The sequence below is a fragment of the Ranitomeya variabilis genome, chromosome 7, assembly GCF_051348905.1.
Source record: "Ranitomeya variabilis isolate aRanVar5 chromosome 7, aRanVar5.hap1, whole genome shotgun sequence".
Classification (NCBI taxonomy): domain Eukaryota; kingdom Metazoa; phylum Chordata; class Amphibia; order Anura; family Dendrobatidae; genus Ranitomeya; species Ranitomeya variabilis.
Genome location: NC_135238.1, coordinates 232,663,614 through 232,683,842, shown reverse-complemented (window position 1 = coordinate 232,683,842; position 20,229 = coordinate 232,663,614). Strand labels below are relative to the sequence as shown.

The 20,229-nt window shown below is 49.0% G+C and overlaps 1 protein-coding gene and 1 long non-coding RNA gene across 2 annotated transcripts in view; one reads left to right on the top strand and one right to left on the bottom strand.

Moving 5' to 3' along the window:
- Positions 1 to 20,229, top strand: part of LOC143784662 (uncharacterized) — a 260,577-nt gene that overhangs the window by 175,078 nt on the left and 65,270 nt on the right. The window lies entirely within an intron of this gene.
- The window catches only part of NHEJ1 (non-homologous end joining factor 1), a 78,158-nt gene continuing 64,150 nt past the window's right edge, over positions 6,222 to 20,229 (bottom strand). Inside the window, exons 6-8 of the mRNA XM_077273171.1 lie at positions 9,224 to 9,320; positions 8,151 to 8,272; positions 6,222 to 6,571 (exon numbers count right to left, since the gene is read on the bottom strand). Of these exons, the coding sequence (XP_077129286.1) occupies positions 6,479 to 6,571; positions 8,151 to 8,272; positions 9,224 to 9,320 (312 nt within the window). The 3' untranslated portion in view covers positions 6,222 to 6,478. The remainder of the gene's footprint in view (positions 6,572 to 8,150; positions 8,273 to 9,223; positions 9,321 to 20,229) is intronic.

The following is a 20,229-nucleotide window of genomic DNA, read 5'->3' as shown; positions in this document are numbered from 1 at the left end:
AAATACTCTGCGCTGCTGAGGGACCCACTGATTTTATTTCTTGTACAACCTGATTGAACTGTAATGCCGCACTTCACTGCAGCACTGGCCTGACCCATGTAGGCATGAAAGGGTTATAACGCGCCCCGTTACAGCGACAGCTAATTATAAACTGTGGTTTAACCCTAATAAAACCCTCCTTGACCTCTGCGTTGTGGTGCCCCCATACGCTACATCCAAGCCCCTCAGTGCCAGTCGCACTGTCTCCGACTGAGGAGGAGGGGGGTGCACTAATGAAAGATGGGGACACCAGGTCCCGCCAGGAGCTAGACGGACTCTCTGCAAGCCTTGTTCATTCACTGCCCTTGTTATCCCCATTCTAAAAATACTCCCGGGCCAATCAAAGAGGCCTTTACACAAGCCTGGCTCCCCCAAAACCACCGATAAAAAAAAAGTGACAAATTATCCAGGTGGGGCACAGCTATAGTACAGGGCAGGCAGAAAAGTCACTATTTACAACCCCAGGCGAACCCAGCACCGCTGCCAACAATGACACCCTCACAAGGGGTTAATCAGATCCTGCAAGAGACAGAAGTCCCATATATCAGTGTATATCTCTGTATACTGCCACTATCTGACCCACTAGAAGGGGTGTGTGTGTATATATATATATATATATATATATATATATATATATGTATATATATATATATATAATGTATAATACAGGCAGTGCAGAATGATGCAAGGCAAGAGTAATGTACAAAATGTATCAGCACCAAGTGGTGGATATATAAGAAATAATCTGGGGTGATGTACAGAGAAGGAAAATTGTAAAAGGAAAGGAGATTGATACTAAATTGATAACGAAATATGTATCAAACAATCAGATATAGTGATCTAAGTATTTATATATCTACATATCTAAAATCAATAGATACATAGGAAGACAGAGATACAAACAAATACATTGATAATTTGTATCTATCAATCTTAATTAGAAAGATCTAACTATCATCATTATCAAAGATCAATACATACAAAGTGTCTATGTTTCTGTTAGTATCTATGGATCTTACATAAATCTAAATTTCTATAGTATATAAGATCGATAGATACAAGCAGATACTTACACTTGGATACAAAGTATCTTTGTATTTATGTGTCTATGTAACTACCGTATCAATCTTTGAATGGAAATATGCTGCATCTATCTCATATCTAAGACCGGTAAAAAGCCTCCAAGATTATCACCAAAACCCAAGATCCAATAAATGGGGGCAGCGTTCCAAAATCAGATGAGGAAAAAATGAATTATAACCAGCCCACACGACGTTTTGGATAAAAATGGCGGACACTTTCTCAAGTGATACATAATTGCAATGATGATACAGATTGTATTTGTGCAGTTCGTGTTCCTTCCTTTGTAATAATCCGACATCCGATTGTCCGTCCTTCTCTCTGTAGTCCGCTCTACGTCTCGTGTGTGTGTGTATATATGTATATATATATATATATATATATATATATATATACATACATACATACATACATACACATACAGTACAGACCAAAAGTTTGGACACACCTTCTCATTTAAAGATTTTTCTGTATTTTTAGGACTATGAAAATTGTGAATTCACACTGAAGGCATCAAAACTATGAATTAACACATATGGAATTATATACTTAGAATATAAGACATAATTTCAGTTGTTTCACACTTTTTTGTTAAGTATATAATTCCACGTGTTAATTCATAGTTTTGATGCCTTCAGTATGAATGTGCAATTTTCATAGTCATGAAAATACTGAAAAATCTTTAAATGAGAAGGTGTGTCCAAACTTTTGGTCTGTACTGTATGTATATATATGTATGTATATATAAAAATATTTATACACACAGTGCCTTGCGAAAGTATTCGGCCTCCTGGAACTTTTTAACCTTTTCCCACATATCGTGCTTCAAACATAAAGAATCAACAAGTGGAACGCAATTGTGAAGTTGAACTAAATTTATTGTTTATTTTAAATTTTTGTGGAAATTCAAAAACTGAGAAGTGGGGCGTGCAATATTATTCAGCCCCTTTAGCTTAATACTTTGTTGCGCCCCTTTTGCTGCGATTACAAGTCGCTTGGGGTTTGTCTCTATCAGTTTTGTACATCCAGAGACTGAAATTCTCGCCCATTCTTCCTTGGCAAACAGCTCGAGCTCAGTGAGGTTGGATGGAGATCGTTTGTGAACAGCAGTTTTCAGCTCTTTCCACAGATTCTCGATTGGATTGAGGTCTGGACTCTGACTTGGCCATTCTAACACCTGGATACGTTTATTTGTGAACCATTCCATTGTAGATTTTGCTTTATGTTTGGGATCATTGTCTTGTTGGAAGACAAATCTCCGTCCCAGTCTCAGCTCTTTTGCAGACTGCAACAGGTTTTCTTCAAGAATGGTCCTGTATTTGGCTCCATCCATCTTCCCATCAATTTTAACCATCTTCCCTGTCCCTGCTGAAGAAAAGCAGGCCCAAACCATGATGCTGCCACCACCATGTTTGACAGTGGGGATGGTGTGTTCAGGGTGATGAGCTGTGTTGCCTTTACGCCAAACATATCGTTTGGCATTGTTGCCAAAAAGTTTGATTTTGGTTTCATCTGACCAGAGCACCTTCTTCCACATGTTTGGTGTCTCCCAGGTGGCTTGTTGCAAACTTTAACCGACACTTTTTATGGTTATCTTTGAGAAATGGCTTTCTTCTTGCCACTCTTCCATAAAGGCCAGATTTGTGCAGTGTATGACTGATTGTTGTCCTATGGACAGACTGTCCCACCTCAGCTGTAGATCTCGGCAGTTCATCCAGAGTGATCATGGGCCTCTTGGCTTCATCTCTGATCAGTCTTCTCCTTGTCTGAGATGAAAGTTTAGAGGGACGGCCGGGTCTTGGTAGATTTGCAGTGGTATGATACTCCTTCCATTACAATATGATCGCTTGCACAGTGCTCCTGGGGATGTTTAAAGTTTTGGAAATCATTTTGTATCCAAATCCGGCTTTAAACTTCTCCACAACAGTATCACGGACCTGCCTGTTGTGTTCCTTGGTCTTCATGATGCTCTCTGTGCTTCACACAGAACCCTGAGACTATCACAGAGCAGGTGCATTTATACGGAGACTTGATTACACACAGGTGGAGATTATATTTATCATCATTAGGCGTTTAGGACAACATTGGATCATTCTGAGATCCACAATGAACTTCTGGAGGGAGTTTGCTGCACTGAAAGTAAAGGGCCGAATAATATTGCACGCCCCACTTTTCAGTTTTTGAATTTCCACAAAAATGTAAAATAACCAATAACTTTCGTTCAACTTCACAATTGTGTTCCACTTGTTGATTCTTCACCAAAAATTTACATTTGGCATCTTTATGTTTGAAGCATGATATGTGGGAAAAGGTTGAAAAGTTCCAGGGGGGGGCGAATACTTTCGCAAGGCACAGTATATATATGTATATGTGTGTGTGTGTATATATATATGTATATGTATGTATGTATGTATGTATGTATGTATGTATGTATGTATGTATATATATATATATATATATATATATATATATATATATATATATATATACATATACACACACACACACACACACACACACACACACACACTCACACATATATATATCATGAGTGTCGCACCTCGAGCTGTACGATGCCGCTCCGCACCGGGGTGAATACATTTCCTCCCTGAGCCGCACATTCCTCCCGTCATTTGGGTTTACATTGAATCTGACACCCATCAGTATATTTGATTTTCCCCATTTCAGTGTCAGTATCTGATTTAAGATCTCGCTTCTCTCGTCCGTCCGACCTTCCACAGATTTTTTTATTTTCATTTTAAAGTCTGTACTAAACTTAATTCAATTCCTTCACTGTGCTGCCTCATTCTCTGTGCAAACCGCAGACTATTCCGCCAGATATTTCCTTCTCGCTATTCTGTACCTGCCTGGGCTTGGGCTGGAGATGATGGAGGACATTTTACTAGATAAAGTGCAAATTATCAGCTCCAAATCCCCTGCATAGACACAGAGGTAAATGGCAGAATTCTGCCCACCTGCACTCACCACCAGGGGGAGCTCAGGAGCATCGTGTATACAATTAATATACTGAATCCAATAATAATTAGAGGAAGCAGTTAGAGACCATACATGGCACAATAGACAGTCGTGAACGATTTCATTACTATTACCCCTTTAACTCGTTAAGGATCGCCCATTTTCACGTTTTTTCGTACATGGGAGTATTTAGACCTCTAAAATGATTTTACCTTCAGATAATGAAATAATTTTTGCCTCTTCGTGATACATGAGGTTAATTTTTACTTTCCTTTAAAAGAAAATAAATATGTAATGAAATGTGTTTTTCACATTTTTTATGACCACTAAAATACATTCTTAATTGTATTTTCCTTTTTAATTTTCACAACAGGGTCATTTTCAGTATCACAATATTTTGATACTTTTTTTTATATATCTGACTTTTCCTGTAACTGGGGCTGCTATATTCATGCAAGTTACAGGGGAAAAGAAACTTCCTGGCTGCGCGGATGACATCTGCTAAGACCCAGCAGCTCCTGCTCCCTCCTGACACCCAGTGATCACATGAACACTGGGTCCAGAGGAAGAAGTGCTGTCGCATGCTGTGTATGTAACGATCAAGAAAGCAGAGATGATAATAAACCATTTCTGTCTTCTCTTTGGGGAGTGTGGCTGTGTCTGACTTCCTGCTCCTGCACGATCTCCATGTATTTGCTGACTGTCATGTTTTAGAGTCACTGCAGAGTAATTCATGGATCTCCCTGATGTTTAAAGTCTCTAGGCCGTATGGAAGTAGTTAATGTGTAGACAGTCGGCTCCTGAGCTCCCCCTAGTGGTGGCTGCAGGCAATCAGGATTTTCAGAATTTTACTCCATGTCAGAAATGGAACTCAACTGAAACCAGTGTTAAGGACCACTGTATATTGGGAATTTCCTTATGTTCTGAGATTCTCCAGGTGATGAGGAAGATTCAAGAAAAACATCCAGAATTCTGCTGGTTTTTTTTTAGCAGTATGATCCTGCAGCTCCTGGTGAATGCTGAAAGGTGCCGGAGTATGAGATGGAGCAGCAGACCATGAGATGTCAGCCTTTGTGACTTTTCTGAATATTTTCAGCTTTTTCCGCTGTATCTCTGTTAGTTTCCTGCACAGTTAATTTTTCATGGCAAGTTTGTGTTAATGATCATTTATGACGTTTTGTGAATAGAGAGCGGATGTGTCTGGCGCGGACAAATCTTTATTATTATTGATGCTGGTAACACATTTCCATCTGTACTTTTCCAAAATTATAACACAGAGCTAATTGGCCCATCGGCCTGCTCTAATTTTTCAAAGTGAACAAATTCCACACCAAGAAGTCCTCCGTACAAGTAACATTGTAACCACAGTCCTGAATACATCCTGTACTATACCCAAGAGCTGCACTCACTGTGTACATACATTACTGATCCTGAGTTACCTCCTATATTATACCCCAGAGCTGCACTCACTATTCTGCTGGTGCAGTCACTGTGTACATACATTACTGATCCTGAGTTACCTCCTATATTATACTCCAGAGCTGCACTCACTGTGTACATACATTACTGATCCTCAGTTACATCCTGTATTATACTCCAGAGCTGCACTCACTATTCTGCTGGTGCAGTCACTGTGTACATACATTACATTACATTACTGATGCTGGGTTACATCCTGTATTATACCCCAGAGCTGCACTCACTATTCTGCTGGTGCAGTCACTGTGTACATACATTACATTACTGATCCTGAGTTACATCCTGTATTATACTCCAGAGCTGCACTCACTATTCTGCTGGTGCAGTCACTGTGTACATACATTACATTACTGATCCTGAGTTACATCCTGTATTATACCCCAGAGCTGCACTCACTATTCTGCTGGTGCACCATATCAGTGCTGTCCATATTCAGTAGTCAGTGCAGAAAGTGTATGGGGAAAATAGAGTAGAATTCAGATGTGTTTAATTAAAGGGGTTGCAATTCCCCTCGGTGATCAGTGCTGGGTCGGACTATTTTCTCGGCAGGTCAGTCAGTTTTCAGCTGCTCCCTGTATTATAAACCTTTAAAAATCCATAAACCTGCAGACGATCCCAGTGTGCTTGAAATAATAAAGGGGCAGATCTGTAAGAAAACACATTTATTAGAAATTATCGCTTCTAAATTAAATATAAACTTGTAGACGACTTCCTGCGTTTAGTCTGCAGCAGATTCCTGGTGGCCGAATCCCCACATACAGGGTGTAATCTGCATGTTCACCACTAGGGGGCCACAGCTTGTCAGATGGGAACCTGTACTCTGCAGTGAATCAATGGCAGAGCTGATGCTGTGGGGGCCTCGGCTCCTGTCCTGGGTAGTGTCGCCCCCTCTTGCCGAGGTTCATCATGTGAACAGCCCCTTAGCTTTCCTTTTCTTGGCCTTGGATATGACAATCGGGGGGCGCTGTGTCAGTGACAGGACGTCATCCAGAGGAACCTGTGAAAAACAACATCCGCAATATGCAAAGTTCTGCAATTTACTAATAGAACTTTGATTATGTCAATATTTTCAAAATCTCTGCTTGCTGTCAGGGAATAGAAGCATTCTTTCAGTCATCTACAGGCAATGGGTTTGTTACAATGTATCCTCTGTGATCTAAATAGTTTCCACCGCAGACTAATATGTTTTCCACACCGATACATAGTAACAAACTATGAGAACAGGTGAAAGAGCTGTGCTGCTGTTGGGTTTAGCTTTAGGAGAACTGTCTAGAGTGGATACAATAGTAACAAACCCTGAGCTGTGAGTAGATAATGTCAGCTTCTAAATTCTAAATGGAGTCAGGAGTGTTCCCATTCTCTGACAGCAAGTCGAGGTATTGAAAATGTTCAGACGATGAAGCAAGTTATATTAAAACTAGGGATCAGGGAACCCGTGAAGTTTGAGTTCTGGTACCAGAACCCGATTGAAAACAATGGAGACACGAACTTTGGATCTGGGAAAAAAAAAATTCTCTCTCATCGTACTTCCCCCGGGACCCCAAACTTTGCAACAGACGTCCAGGAGAAGTCCGAGTTCGGTGTTTAGTGCGGTACGAATCCCCAACTTTTACGTTCGGGTTTGCTCATCTCTAATTAGAATGTTTATTGTAACAAACCCTCAGCTGAGAAAAACGCATGATACCAGAAAATCCATAAAAGTAATTGTGAAAGTTTGCACTCCCCAAATCCCTCATCCACAGGTGTCAGAGTGGGAACCGTGCAATGGGGGATTTGAAATTAGGGGGCATCACCAAACTGGGCAGATGATCGGTGGAGAAAGGACCAGCGACCATCCAGAGAAGCCAAATACAGGGCGCCGCCATCTTTGACCATCCTATAAGCCACTCTATTCTGATTGGCCATTTTTAGAGGCCCATCCTCCAGATTGTTGGGTGGGAACAGTGACGTAGCGCCAAAAAATGCCACCTAATTGCATAGTGTGGACACGACCTACATGCCCTAACTTCTTTATGTGGCTGGGCTCCTATAAAGGGCCGTGCTTGTCACTGATCGGCTCATGTCGGTGTGTTCTGAGCACAGTGACCTGACTGGTGCCGTACAGCGAGCGCAGGAGGTCACAAGACAGTAGTGGGCATCAGATCAAAGGATCTCGCGGGTCACCGTGTTCCCACTGCATGCAGCTGCTGATCAGCAGAGCAAAAACCCTCGCAGCTTTCCCCTGGCTCCGCAGTCACCGTCCTATTCAGAGTACACAACAGTGCAGCGGTGAGGCGCCGATGACATCATACAGTGACATCACAAGTGATGTCACAACCTCAGATATACTGCTGGAGAAGTGCAGCTCCGGGGTCGCAAGAGCTCAAAACGCTGCGGCCCCCACACCTGAGAAGCTGAACCGTCACTTTAAATGTTTTCCTCCCTGTAAAAGGGGATTTTGCTTGTTTTTGCAAATAGTAATGAATGCAGCTCTGGATGTGTATGGAGCATAATTCTATTAGTTTCCTGTTAGTGCTGAGGTGTGCTTGCACAGCAGATGATGGGAGTAGTAGTCCGCTGCCCAGATCACAACCCACCTGAGAGGGCTTCTGTGTGGCTCCATCGTCCACACCTTGCTGATCTGTAGAAGGGTCCGGAGCAGCAGAAACGTGGCCGTCACCATCATGTGACTGTTCTGTCAGCGGCCGGACTCCATCACCTGCAGATGATGACAAACATCTGAATCGGGTCTAACCACGGGGGGCCGACACTCTAATGGCCACCGTGCACTGCAGCAATGACGTCCTATCCCCCACGAGTGGCGCAGAGTCACGTCTCCTTCCTACACTATTCTGCATTGCTGGAGGAGTCTGTTCTGGGGACTGCAAGCAGGGGAGACCTCATGGAGTTTGCAATTTGGGGGGTCTATAATCAGGTGGGGGTGTCTTAGTCTAGTGTCTATATTTAAAGCGGTTCACCTACAGGGGGCTAATGGGAGGACTCTGCAGACGCGAGGGGCCCGTAGACACGAGGGGTCTGGTCTGCAATGTGTAGGTTTGTATTGAGGAGAGACGTGGTCTGGTGCCAATATAAAGGTGATATAGAGGGGTCTAGAGTCTATAAATAGGAGGGGTCTGTAAATGAGGGGAATAGGGTTGTATACAGGGGGTATTATTTCTATAAATGGGTCCTGTTCTTAGTGTCTCCATAATGGGGTCTGGGGTTGGTATAGAATTTCTCCTAGAATCTGTATAAAGTGGGCTCAGGGCTGGGGTCTGTATAAAGAAGGGTCTGGTCTGGGGTTTGGGGTCTGTAAATGAGGTGGGGGAGGGTTTTATATAGGGGTCCTGGTCTGTATAAAGAAGAGTACGGCCTGGAGTCTGTATAAAGTGAGGGTCTGCTCTGTTTGGGGTCCTCTGTGGGCACCATGCATACCACTACTGATTGCTGTAGATCGGGGGAGGGGTGCCCTATATAAATGGGCATATTCTCAGAAGTTGGAGACTATTGGCAGCCTTGTGGGGGCATTACAGACCTCGGTTATACGGACTTACATTACATGCCATTCAGGACGCACCCTACTGTGCCGTGGAGCGTAGCGTCCGTGCCTCCCCTCTCGGTGACACAGACGATGAGCGGCAGGTTTTCAGGTTGATGCCGGGTAACTCACCTGTAGTTTCCTGCTGTTCCTGAATGACAACCACATCGCGGTATAACTGCTGCAGCCGATCGCTGAGCGCCGACGGTCCGCGCTGCTCCGGAATATTCTGAAACAACATAATATAAATGTCAGAGTCTGAAGATCCAATATGGATTGAAGTAATCAGGAAAAGTGGGGGCAGAAAAGGCACAAACAGCCAAATCCTGATATTTGTAGATTTTGGTAAGAAGGTAAAATATCTGGACTAAGTAAAACAAATCATATGTAGAGTTTCACACTAAAGTTAAAGACAAGATCTAGAGGTAATAACCACTGAGCCACTTAAGGAGACAACAAGGAGGAGCAACAGTAATGCCAGGAGACCTAACTAACCACTGAGCCAGCAGGAGAACGCCACTGATGCCAGGAGACCAAGCTAACCAATGAGCCAGCAGGGCAGCCTCGGTAATGCCAGGAGACAGAATTAACCACTGAGCCAACAGGAGGGCCCTGGTAATTCCAGAAGAGTGAACTAAATACTGAGTTAGCAGGAGGGCCCCAGTGATGCCAGGAGACCAAACTAACCTCTGAGCCAGCAGACATACTCCATTGATGCCAGAAGACTGAACTAACCACTGAGCCAGCAGGAGAGCCACGGTGATGCCAGAAGACAGAACTAACCACCGATTCAGCAGGATAGCCCCAGTGATGCCAGGGGACTGAACTAACCACTGAGCCAGCAGGACAGACCTAGTGATGCCAGTGGACTGATCTAACCACTGAGCCAGCAGGGCAGCCCTGGTGATGCCAGGAGACCAAACTAATGATTGAGCCAGTAGGGCAGCCCCGTTGATGCCAGGAGACCAAACTAATCATTGAGACAGGAGGGCAGCCCTGGTGATGCCAGGGGACTGAACTAACTACTGAGCCAGCAGGCCAGCCCCAGTGATGCCAGGGGACTGAATTAACCACTGAGCCAGCAGGACAGCCCCGGTGATGAGTATGAGATATAACACGAGCGCTATAGTCGGATTTCTCTAGCCGAGATTTGTACATTTAGTGTTCGCCACTAGGAGGATACAGGAACTTCGTTCTCATTATTGGTTCTCAGCGGTGGGACCCCCAGAGAGTAGACACTTAACACTTATACTGTACTGATTCAAAAAAAACCTTTAAGGACCATGGGCCACTCCTGGGGTCTGCAGCTTTATATCTAGGATCCTCTGTGACGGGGAATGAAGATAGGACAATGTTTCTCTACAAACAGCGACTCAAGGTTGTGTAAAAGACGTAAGAGCTGATAACGCCGACGACTGGAGGAGCCGATGCTGCGCCAGATGTAGAGGACGTCACTGGCTCCTTCCCCGATGCCCTGGGCATCGTCTGCCCCTGAGCCAGGCTCTGTTCCCCTCTGTACCAGTCTGTTACGGTCCTTTATACCTGGATTTTGTACGTAAACCCTCTTCACATGTAAAGCAGCTGGGAAGTCAGGGGTTAATAAATAAAAATAAAGAAAACCCCACAATAAACACTTTCCCTATCTTGCCCCAATTTCATGTGATCATTTGCAGTGCATCATGGGAGCGTAGAGGTCAAGGTGAAAGCCAATGGGACATGACCATCCTGAGGGAGCGAATGACGGCTGACATTATTCTTAATCTTTGGACGTGAAAAAAGAAGAAATCGGTCAAAGCTTTATGTTGTTTTCAACCTTCTCTGATTTGTGGCTCCAGATCTGATGAATAGTCTATAAGTGCCTGTGGTAGGCTGAAATCCACCCCCCTCATCACAGGCTGCTTCACACTGCACCTCCACCATGCTTCACACTGCGCCTCCACCATGCTTCACACTGCACCTCCACCATGCTTCACACTGCACCTCCACCATGCTTCACACTGCACCTCCACCATGCTTCACACTGGCACCTCCACCATGCTTCACACTGCGCCCCCACCATGCTTCACACTGCGCCCCCACCATGCTTCACACTGCGCCCCCACCATGCTTCACACTGCGCCCCCACCATGCTTCACAACGCCCCTCCACCATGCTTCACACTGCACCTCCACCATGCTTCACACTGCACCTCCACCATGCTTCACACTGCGCCCCCACCATGCTTCACACTGCGCCCCCACCATGCTTCACACTGCGCCCCCACCATGCTTCACACTGCGCCCCCACCATGCTTCACACTGCGCCCCCACCATGCTTCACACTGCGCCCCCACCATGCTTCACACTGCGCCCCCAGCATGCTTCACACTGCGCCCCCACCATGCTTCACACTGCGCCTCCACCATGCTTCACACTGCGCCTCCATGCTTCACACTGCGCCTCCAGCATGCTTCACGCTGCGCCTCCACCATGCTTCACGCTGCGCCTCCACCATGTTTTACGCTGCGCCTCCAGCATGCTTCACACTGCGCCTGCACCTCCACCATGCGCCTCCGCCATGCTTCACACTGGCACCTCCACCATGCTTCACACTGCACCTCCAGCATGCTTCACACTGCGCCTCCACCATGCTTCAGACTGCGCCCCCACCATGCTTCACACTGCGCCCCCACCATGCTTCACACTGCGCCCCCACCATGCTTCACACTGCGCCCCCACCATGCTTCACACTGCGCCCCAGCATGCTTCACACTGCGCCCCCAGCATGCTTCACACTGCGCCCCCAGCATGCTTCACACTGCGCCTCCAGCATGCTTCACACTGCGCCTCCAGCATGCTTCACACTGCGCCTCCAGCATGCTTCACTGACTGCGCCTCCACCATGCTTCGCACTGCGCCCCCAGCATGCTTCACACTGCGCCTCCAGCATGCTTCACACTGCGCCTCCAGCATGCTTCACACTGCGCCTCCAGCATGCTTCACACTGCGCCTCCAGCATGCTTCACACTGCGCCTCCAGCATGCTTCACACTGCGCCTCCAGCATGCTTCACTGACTGCACCTCCACCATGCTTCGCACTGCGCCTCCACCATGCTTCGCACTGCGCCCCCAGCATGCTTCACACTGCGCCTCCAGCATGCTTCACACTGCGCCTCCAGCATGCTTCACACTGCGCCTCCAGCATGCTTCACTGTGCCTCAGCCATGTTTTACACTGCGCCTCCAGCATGCTTCACACTACGCTTCCACCATGCTTCCAACTGCGCCTCCACCATGCTTCGCACTGCGCCTCTACCATGCTTCGCACTGCGCCCCCAGCATGCTTCACACTGCGCCTCCAGCATGCTTCACACTGCGCCTCCAGCATGCTTCACACTGCGCCTCCAGCATGCTTCACACTGCGCCTCCAGCATGCTTCACACTGAGCCTCCACCATGCTTCGCACTGCGCCTCTACCATGCTTCGCACTGCGCCCCCAGCATGCTTCACACTGCGCCTCCAGCATGCTTCACACTGCGCCTCCAGCATGCTTCACACTGCGCCTCCAGCATGATTCACACTGCGCCTCCAGCATGCTTCACACTGCGCCTCCAGCATGCTTCACACTGCGCCTCCAGCATGATTCACACTGCGCCTCCAGCATGCTTCACTGTGCCTCAGCCATGTTTTACACTGCGCCTCCAGCATGCTTCACACTACGCTTCCACCATGCTTCCAACTGCGCCTCCACCATGCTTCGCACTGCGCCTCCAGCATGCTTCACACTGCGCCTCCAGCATGCTTCACACTGCGCCTCCAGCATGCTTCACACTGCGCCTCCAGCATGCTTCACTGACTGCACCTCCACCATGCTTCACTGACTGCACCTCCACCATGCTTCGCACTGCGCCCCCAGCATGCTTCACACTGCGCCTCCAGCATGCTTCACACTGCGCCTCCAGCATGCTTCACACTGCGCCTCCAGCATGCTTCACACTGCGCCTCCAGCATGCTTCACACTGCGCCTCCAGCATGCTTCACTGTGCCTCAGCCATGTTTTACACTGCGCCTCCAGCATGCTTCACACTACGCTTCCACCATGCTTCGCACTGCGCCTCTACCATGCTTCACACTGCGCCCCCAGCATGCTTCACACTGCGCCTCCAGCATGCTTCACACTGCGCCTCCAGCATGCTTCACACTGCGCCTCCAGCATGCTTCACACTGCGCCTCCAGCATGCTTCACACTGCGCCTCCAGCATGCTTCACACTGCGCCTCCAGCATGCTTCACACTGCGCCTCCAGCATGCTTCACTGTGCCTCAGCCATGTTTTACACTGCGCCTCCAGCATGCTTCACACTACGCTTCCACCATGCTTCCAACTGCGCCTCCACCATGCTTCGCACTGCGCCTCTACCATGCTTCGCACTGCGCCCCCAGCATGCTTCACACTGCGCCCCCAGCATGCTTCACACTGCGCCTCCAGCATGCTTCACACTGCGCCTCCAGCATGATTCACACTGCGACTCCAGCATGCTTCACACTGCGCCTCCAGCATGCTTCACACTGCGCCTCCAGCATGCTTCACTGTGCCTCAGCCATGTTTTACACTGCGCCTCCAGCATGCTTCACACTACGCTTCCACCATGCTTCCAACTGCGCCTCCACCATGCTTCGCACTGCGCCTCTACCATGCTTCGCACTGCGCCCCCAGCATGCTTCGCACTGCGCCTCCAGCATGCTTCGCACTGCGCCTCCACCATGCTTCGCACTGCGCCTCCACCATGCTTCGCACTGCGCCCCCACCATGCTTCAGACTGCGCCCCCACCATGCTTCACACTGCGCCTCCAGCATGCTTCACACTGCGCCTCCAGCATGCTTCACACTGCGCCTCCAGCATGCTTCACACTGCGCCTCCAGCATGCTTCACTGACTGCACCTCCACCATGCTTCGCACTGCGCCTCCACCATGCTTCACACTGCGCCCCCAGCATGCTTCACACTGCGCCTCCAGCATGCTTCACACTGCGCCTCCAGCATGCTTCACACTGCGCCTCCAGCATGCTTCACACTGCGCCTCCAGCATGCTTCACACTGCGCCTGCAGCATGCTTCACACTGCGCCTCCAGCATGCTTCACTGTGCCTCAGCCATGTTTTACACTGCGCCTCCAGCATGCTTCACACTACGCTTCCACCATGCTTCCAACTGCGCCCCCACCATGCTTCGCACTGCGCCTCCAGCATGCTTCGCACTGCGCCTCCACCATGCTTCGCACTGCGCCTCCACCATGCTTCGCACTGCGCCCCCACCATGCTTCAGACTGCGCCCCACCATGCTTCACACTGCGCCTCCAGCATGCTTCACACTGCGCCTCCAGCATGCTTCACACTGCGCCTCCAGCATGCTTCACACTGCGCCTCCAGCATGCTTCACACTGCGCCTCCACCATGCTTCACACTGCGCCCCCAGCATGCTTCACACTGCGCCTCCAGCATGCTTCACACTGCGACTCCAGCATGCTTCACTGTGCCTCAGCCATGTTTTACACTGCGCCTCCAGCATGCTTCACACTGCGCCTCCAGCATGCTTCACACTGCGCCTCCAGCATGCTTCACTGACTGCACCTCCACCATGCTTCGCACTGCGCCTCCACCATGCTTCACACTGCGCCCCCAGCATGCTTCACACTGCGCCTCCAGCATGCTTCACTGTGCCTCAGCCATGTTTTACACTGCGCCTCCAGCATGCTTCACACTACGCTTCCACCATGCTTCCAACTGCGCCTCCACCATGCTTCGCACTGCGCCTCTACCATGCTTCGCACTGCGCCCCCAGCATGCTTCACACTGCGCCCCCAGCATGCTTCACACTGCGCCTCCAGCATGCTTCACACTGCGCCTCCAGCATGATTCACACTGCGACTCCAGCATGCTTCACACTGCGCCTCCAGCATGCTTCACACTGCGCCTCCAGCATGCTTCACTGTGCCTCAGCCATGTTTTACACTGCGCCTCCAGCATGCTTCACACTACGCTTCCACCATGCTTCCAACTGCGCCTCCACCATGCTTCGCACTGCGCCTCTACCATGCTTCACACTGCGCCCCCAGCATGCTTCACACTGCGCCTCCAGCATGCTTCACACTGCGCCTCCAGCATGCTTCACACTGCGCCTCCAGCATGCTTCACTGTGCCTCAGCCATGTTTTACACTGCGCCTCCAGCATGCTTCACACTACGCTTCCACCATGCTTCCAACTGCGCCTCCACCATGCTTCGCACTGCGCCTCTACCATGCTTCACACTGCGCCCCCAGCATGCTTCACACTGCGCCTCCAGCATGCTTCACACTGCGCCCCCAGCATGCTTCACACTGCGCCTCCAGCATGCTTCACACTGCGCCTCCAGCATGCTTCACACTGCGCCTCCAGCATGCTTCACACTGCGCCTCCAGCATGCTTCACACTGCGCCTCCAGCATGCTTCACACTGCGCCTCCAGCATGCTTCACACTGCGCCTCCAGCATGCTTCACACTGCGCCTCCAGCATGCTTCACACTGCGCCTCCAGCATGCTTCACACTGCGCCTCCAGCATGCTTCACACTGCGCCTCCAGCATGCTTCACTGTGCCTCAGCCATGTTTTACACTGCGCCTCCAGCATGCTTCACACTACGCTTCCACCATGCTTCCAACTGCGCCCCCACCATGCTTCGCACTGCGCCCCCAGCATGCTTCACACTGCGCCTCCAGCATGCTTCACACTGCGCCTCCAGCATGCTTCACACTGCGCCTCCAGCATGCTTCACACTGCGCCTCCAGCATGCTTCACACTGCGCCTCCAGCATGCTTCACACTGCGCCTCCACCATGCTTCACACTGCGCCTCCAGCATGCTTCACACTGCGCCTCCAGCATGCTTCACACTGCGCCTCCAGCATGCTTCACTGTGCCTCAGCCATGTTTTACACTGCGCCTCCAGCATGCTTCACACTGCGCCTCCAGCATGCTTCACACTGCGCCTCCAGCATGCTTCACACTGCGCCTCCAGCATGCTTCACTGACTGCACCTCCACCATGCTTCGCACTGCGCCTCCACCATGCTTCACACTGCGCCCCCAGCATGCTTCACACTGCGCCTCCAGCATGCTTCACACTGCGCCTCCAGCATGCTTCACACTGCGCCTCCAGCATGCTTCACACTGCGCCTCCAGCATGCTTCACTGTGCCTCAGCCATGTTTTACACTGCGCCTCCAGCATGCTTCACACTACGCTTCCACCATGCTTCCAACTGCGCCCCCACCATGCTTCGCACTGCGCCCCCAGCATGCTTCGCACTGCGCCTCCAGCATGCTTCGCACTGCGCCTCCACCATGCTTCGCACTGCGCCTCCACCATGCTTCGCACTGCGCCCCCACCATGCTTCAGACTGCGCCCCCACCATGCTTCACACTGCGCCTCCAGCATTCTTCACACTGCGCCTCCAGCATGCTTCACACTGCGCCTCCAGCATGCTTCACACTGCGCCTCCAGCATGCTTCACACTGCGCCTCCACCATGCTTCACACTGCGCCCCCAGCATGCTTCACACTGCGCCTCCAGCATGCTTCACACTGCGCCTCCAGCATGCTTCACTGTGCCTCAGCCATGTTTTACACTGCGCCTCCAGCATGCTTCACACTGCGCCTCCAGCATGCTTCACACTGCGCCTCCAGCATGTTTCACACTGCGCCTCCAGCATGCTTCACTGACTGCACCTCCACCATGCTTCGCACTGCGCCCCCAGCATGCTTCACACTGCGCCCCCAGCATGCTTCACACTGCGCCTCCAGCATGCTTCACACTGCGCCTCCAGCATGCTTCACACTGCGCCTCCAGCATGCTTCACACTGCGCCTCCAGCATGCTTCACTGTGCCTCAGCCATGTTTTACACTGCGCCTCCAGCATGCTTCACACTACGCTTCCACCATGCTTCGCACTGCGCCTCTACCATGCTTCACACTGCGCCCCCAGCATGCTTCACACTGCGCCCCCAGCATGCTTCACACTGCGCCTCCAGCATGCTTCACACTGCGCCTCCAGCATGCTTCACACTGCGCCTCCAGCATGCTTTACACTGCGCCCCCAGCATGCTTCACACTGCGCCCCCAGCATGCTTCACACTGCACCTCCAGCATGCTTCACACTACGCTTCCACCATGCTTCACACTGCGCCTCCAGCATGCTTCTCACTGCGCCTCCAGCATGCTTCTCACTGCGCCTCCAGCATGCTTCACACTGCGCCTCCAGCAGGCTTCACACTGCGCCCCCTGTTGTGTATCCACTTTTTGGGCTCCCCTGGTGGTTGCTGGTGGTACTGGTGACTTGTTTGCACTTTGCTGCTTCTGTTCACCTGCTTCCATCAGTGTTTGGGAGTTTCCTATTTAGCCTTGCTCTCCAGTCATTTCCTTGCCGGTCATCATTGTAACCAGAGCCTTCGGTTGCATGTTCCTGCTACTAGTCTGCTGATCACTAAGTGGACTTTGTCCTTTTGTTTTGTACCTTTTGTCCAGTTTGCAGTTTTTGTAATTCTCTGTAGCTGGAAGCTCTTGCGGGCTGAAATTGCCATTCCTGTGTCATGAGTTGACACAGGAGTCTTAAAGTAATTTCAGGATGGTTTTTGAAAGGGTTTTCAGTTGACCGTGAAGTCCTCTTTTGTATCCTTCTGCTATCTAGTAAGTGGACCTCTCTTTGCTAAATCTACTTTCATACTGTGTATGTCTTTTCCTCTTAATTCACCGTTATTACATGTGGGGGGCTGCTATCATCTTTTGGGGTATTTCCCTAGAGGTAAGCCAGGTCTGTTTCTTCCTCTACCAGGCGTAGTTAGTCCTCCGGCTGGCGCGTGGCATATAGGAAGCCGTAGGTATGCTCCCTGGCTACTGTTAGTTGTGTGGTAGATTTAGCTCACGGTCAACTCGAGTTTCCATCACCCGAGAGCTCGTTCGTTACTTATATGTTTCTTACGTTCCCTTGCCATTGGGAACCATGACAGTATGACCGGCCTGTGTTAAACTTATTGGCAGAAGAAAGGAGAGAAAAAAGAAGTCTGTAAATTTGTTTTGTTTTTTTTTTTCCCCTTTTTCCTCTATGCTTGCTCCATAGTTGGATCAGTTGTATTTCAGCTTTAATTACAGCCTTTGCCTTTCTCTCCTTATAATCCTTGAATGGCTCTGATCTCACCTGTTTAAAGATGGATCCTCAGAGTTTGGCTGCAGGTTTAAATAATCTTGCTACGAAGGTTCAAAATTTACAAGATTTTGTTATACATGCTCCTATTTCTGAACCTAAAATCCCTACACCAGAGGTGTTTTCCGGAGATAGATCTCGGTTTTTGAATTTCAAATATAATTGTAAATTATTCCTTTCTCTCAGACCTCACTCCTCAGGAGATCCTGTCCAGCAGGTTAAGATTGTAATCTTTTTGCTGCGAGGTGACCCTCAAAATTGGGCATTTTCATTGGCACCAGGGGATCCTGCGTTGCTCAATGTGGATGCGTTTTTCCTGGCTTTAGGGTTGCTTTATGAGGAACCTAATTTGGAGATTCAAGCTGAAAAAGCTTTGATAGCTCTATCTCAAGGGCAAGATGAAGCGGAGATATACTGCCAAAAATTTCGTAGGTGGTCTGTGCTTACTCAGTGGAATGAGTGCGCCTTAGCGGCAAATTTCAGAGAGGGCCTTTCTGATGCCGTTAAAGATGTTATGGTCGGGTTCCCTGCGCCTACAGGTCTGAATGAGTCCATGACAATGGCAATTCAGATTGATCGGCGTTTGCGGGAGCGCAAACCCGTGCACCATTTGGCGGTATCTTCTGAAGAGACGCCAGAGAAAATGCAATGTGACAGAGTTATGTCCAGAAGCGAGCGGCAGAATTATAGGCGTAAAAATGGGTTATGCTTCTATTGTGGTGATTCTGCTCATGTTATATCGGCATGCTCTAAGCGTACTAGGAAGGTTGACAAGTCCATTTCAATTGGCACTTTACAGTCCAAATTTATTTTGTCTGTAACCTTGATTTGTTCATTATCAGTTATTACCGTGGATGCCTATGTGGACTCTGGCGCCGCTCTGAGTCTTATGGACTGGTCCTTTGCCAGGCGCTGTGAGTTTGATTTAGAGCCTCTGGAAGTCCCTATACCTCTGAAGGGTATTGATTCTACACCTTTGGCTTGTAATAAACCACAGTTCTGGACGCAAGTGACTATGCGTATGACTCCAGACCATCAGGAGGTGATTCGCTTCCTTGTGTTGTACAATTTACATGATGTTTTGGTGCTTGGATTACCATGGTTACAGTCTCATAACCCAGTCCTTGACTGGAAGGCTATGTCTGTGCTAAGCTGGGGATGTCGGGGGGCTCATGGGGACACTCCTATGGTGTCCATTTCGTCATCTATTCCATCTGAGATTCCGGCATTTTTGTCTGATTATCGTGATATTTTTGAAGAGCCTAAGATTGGTTCACTCCCTCCTCACAGGGATTGTGATTGCGCCATAGATCTGATTCCTGGCAGTAAATTTCCAAAGGGTCGTTTGTTTAACCTATCTGTACCTGAACATGCTGCTATGCGCGAGTATATTAAGGAGTCCCTGGAAAAGGGACATATTCGTCCTTCTTCATCACCTTTAGGAGCCGGTTTTTTCTTTGTCTCTAAAAAGGATGGCTCTCTGAGGCCTTGTATTGATTATCGTCTCCTGAATAAAATTACAGTCAAATATCAGTATCCGTTGCCTTTGCTGACTGATTTGTTTGCTCGCATAAGGGGGGCTAAGTGGTTCTCTAAGATTGATCTTCGTGGGGCGTATAATTTGGTGCGAATTAAGCAGGGGGATGAGTGGAAGACCGCATTTAATACGCCTGAGGGCCATTTTGAGTATTTGGTAATGCCTTTCGGCCTTTCTAATGCACCTTCTGTCTTTCAGTCCTTAATGCATGATATTTTCCGTGAATATTTGGATAAATTTATGATTGTGTACTTGGATGATATTTTGATTTTTTCTGATGACTGGAAGTCTCATGTTCAGCAGGTCAGGAGGGTTTTTCAGGTTTTGCGGGAGAATTCTTTGTGTGTAAAGGGTTCAAAGTGTGTTTTTGGGGTTCAAAAAATTTCATTTTTGGG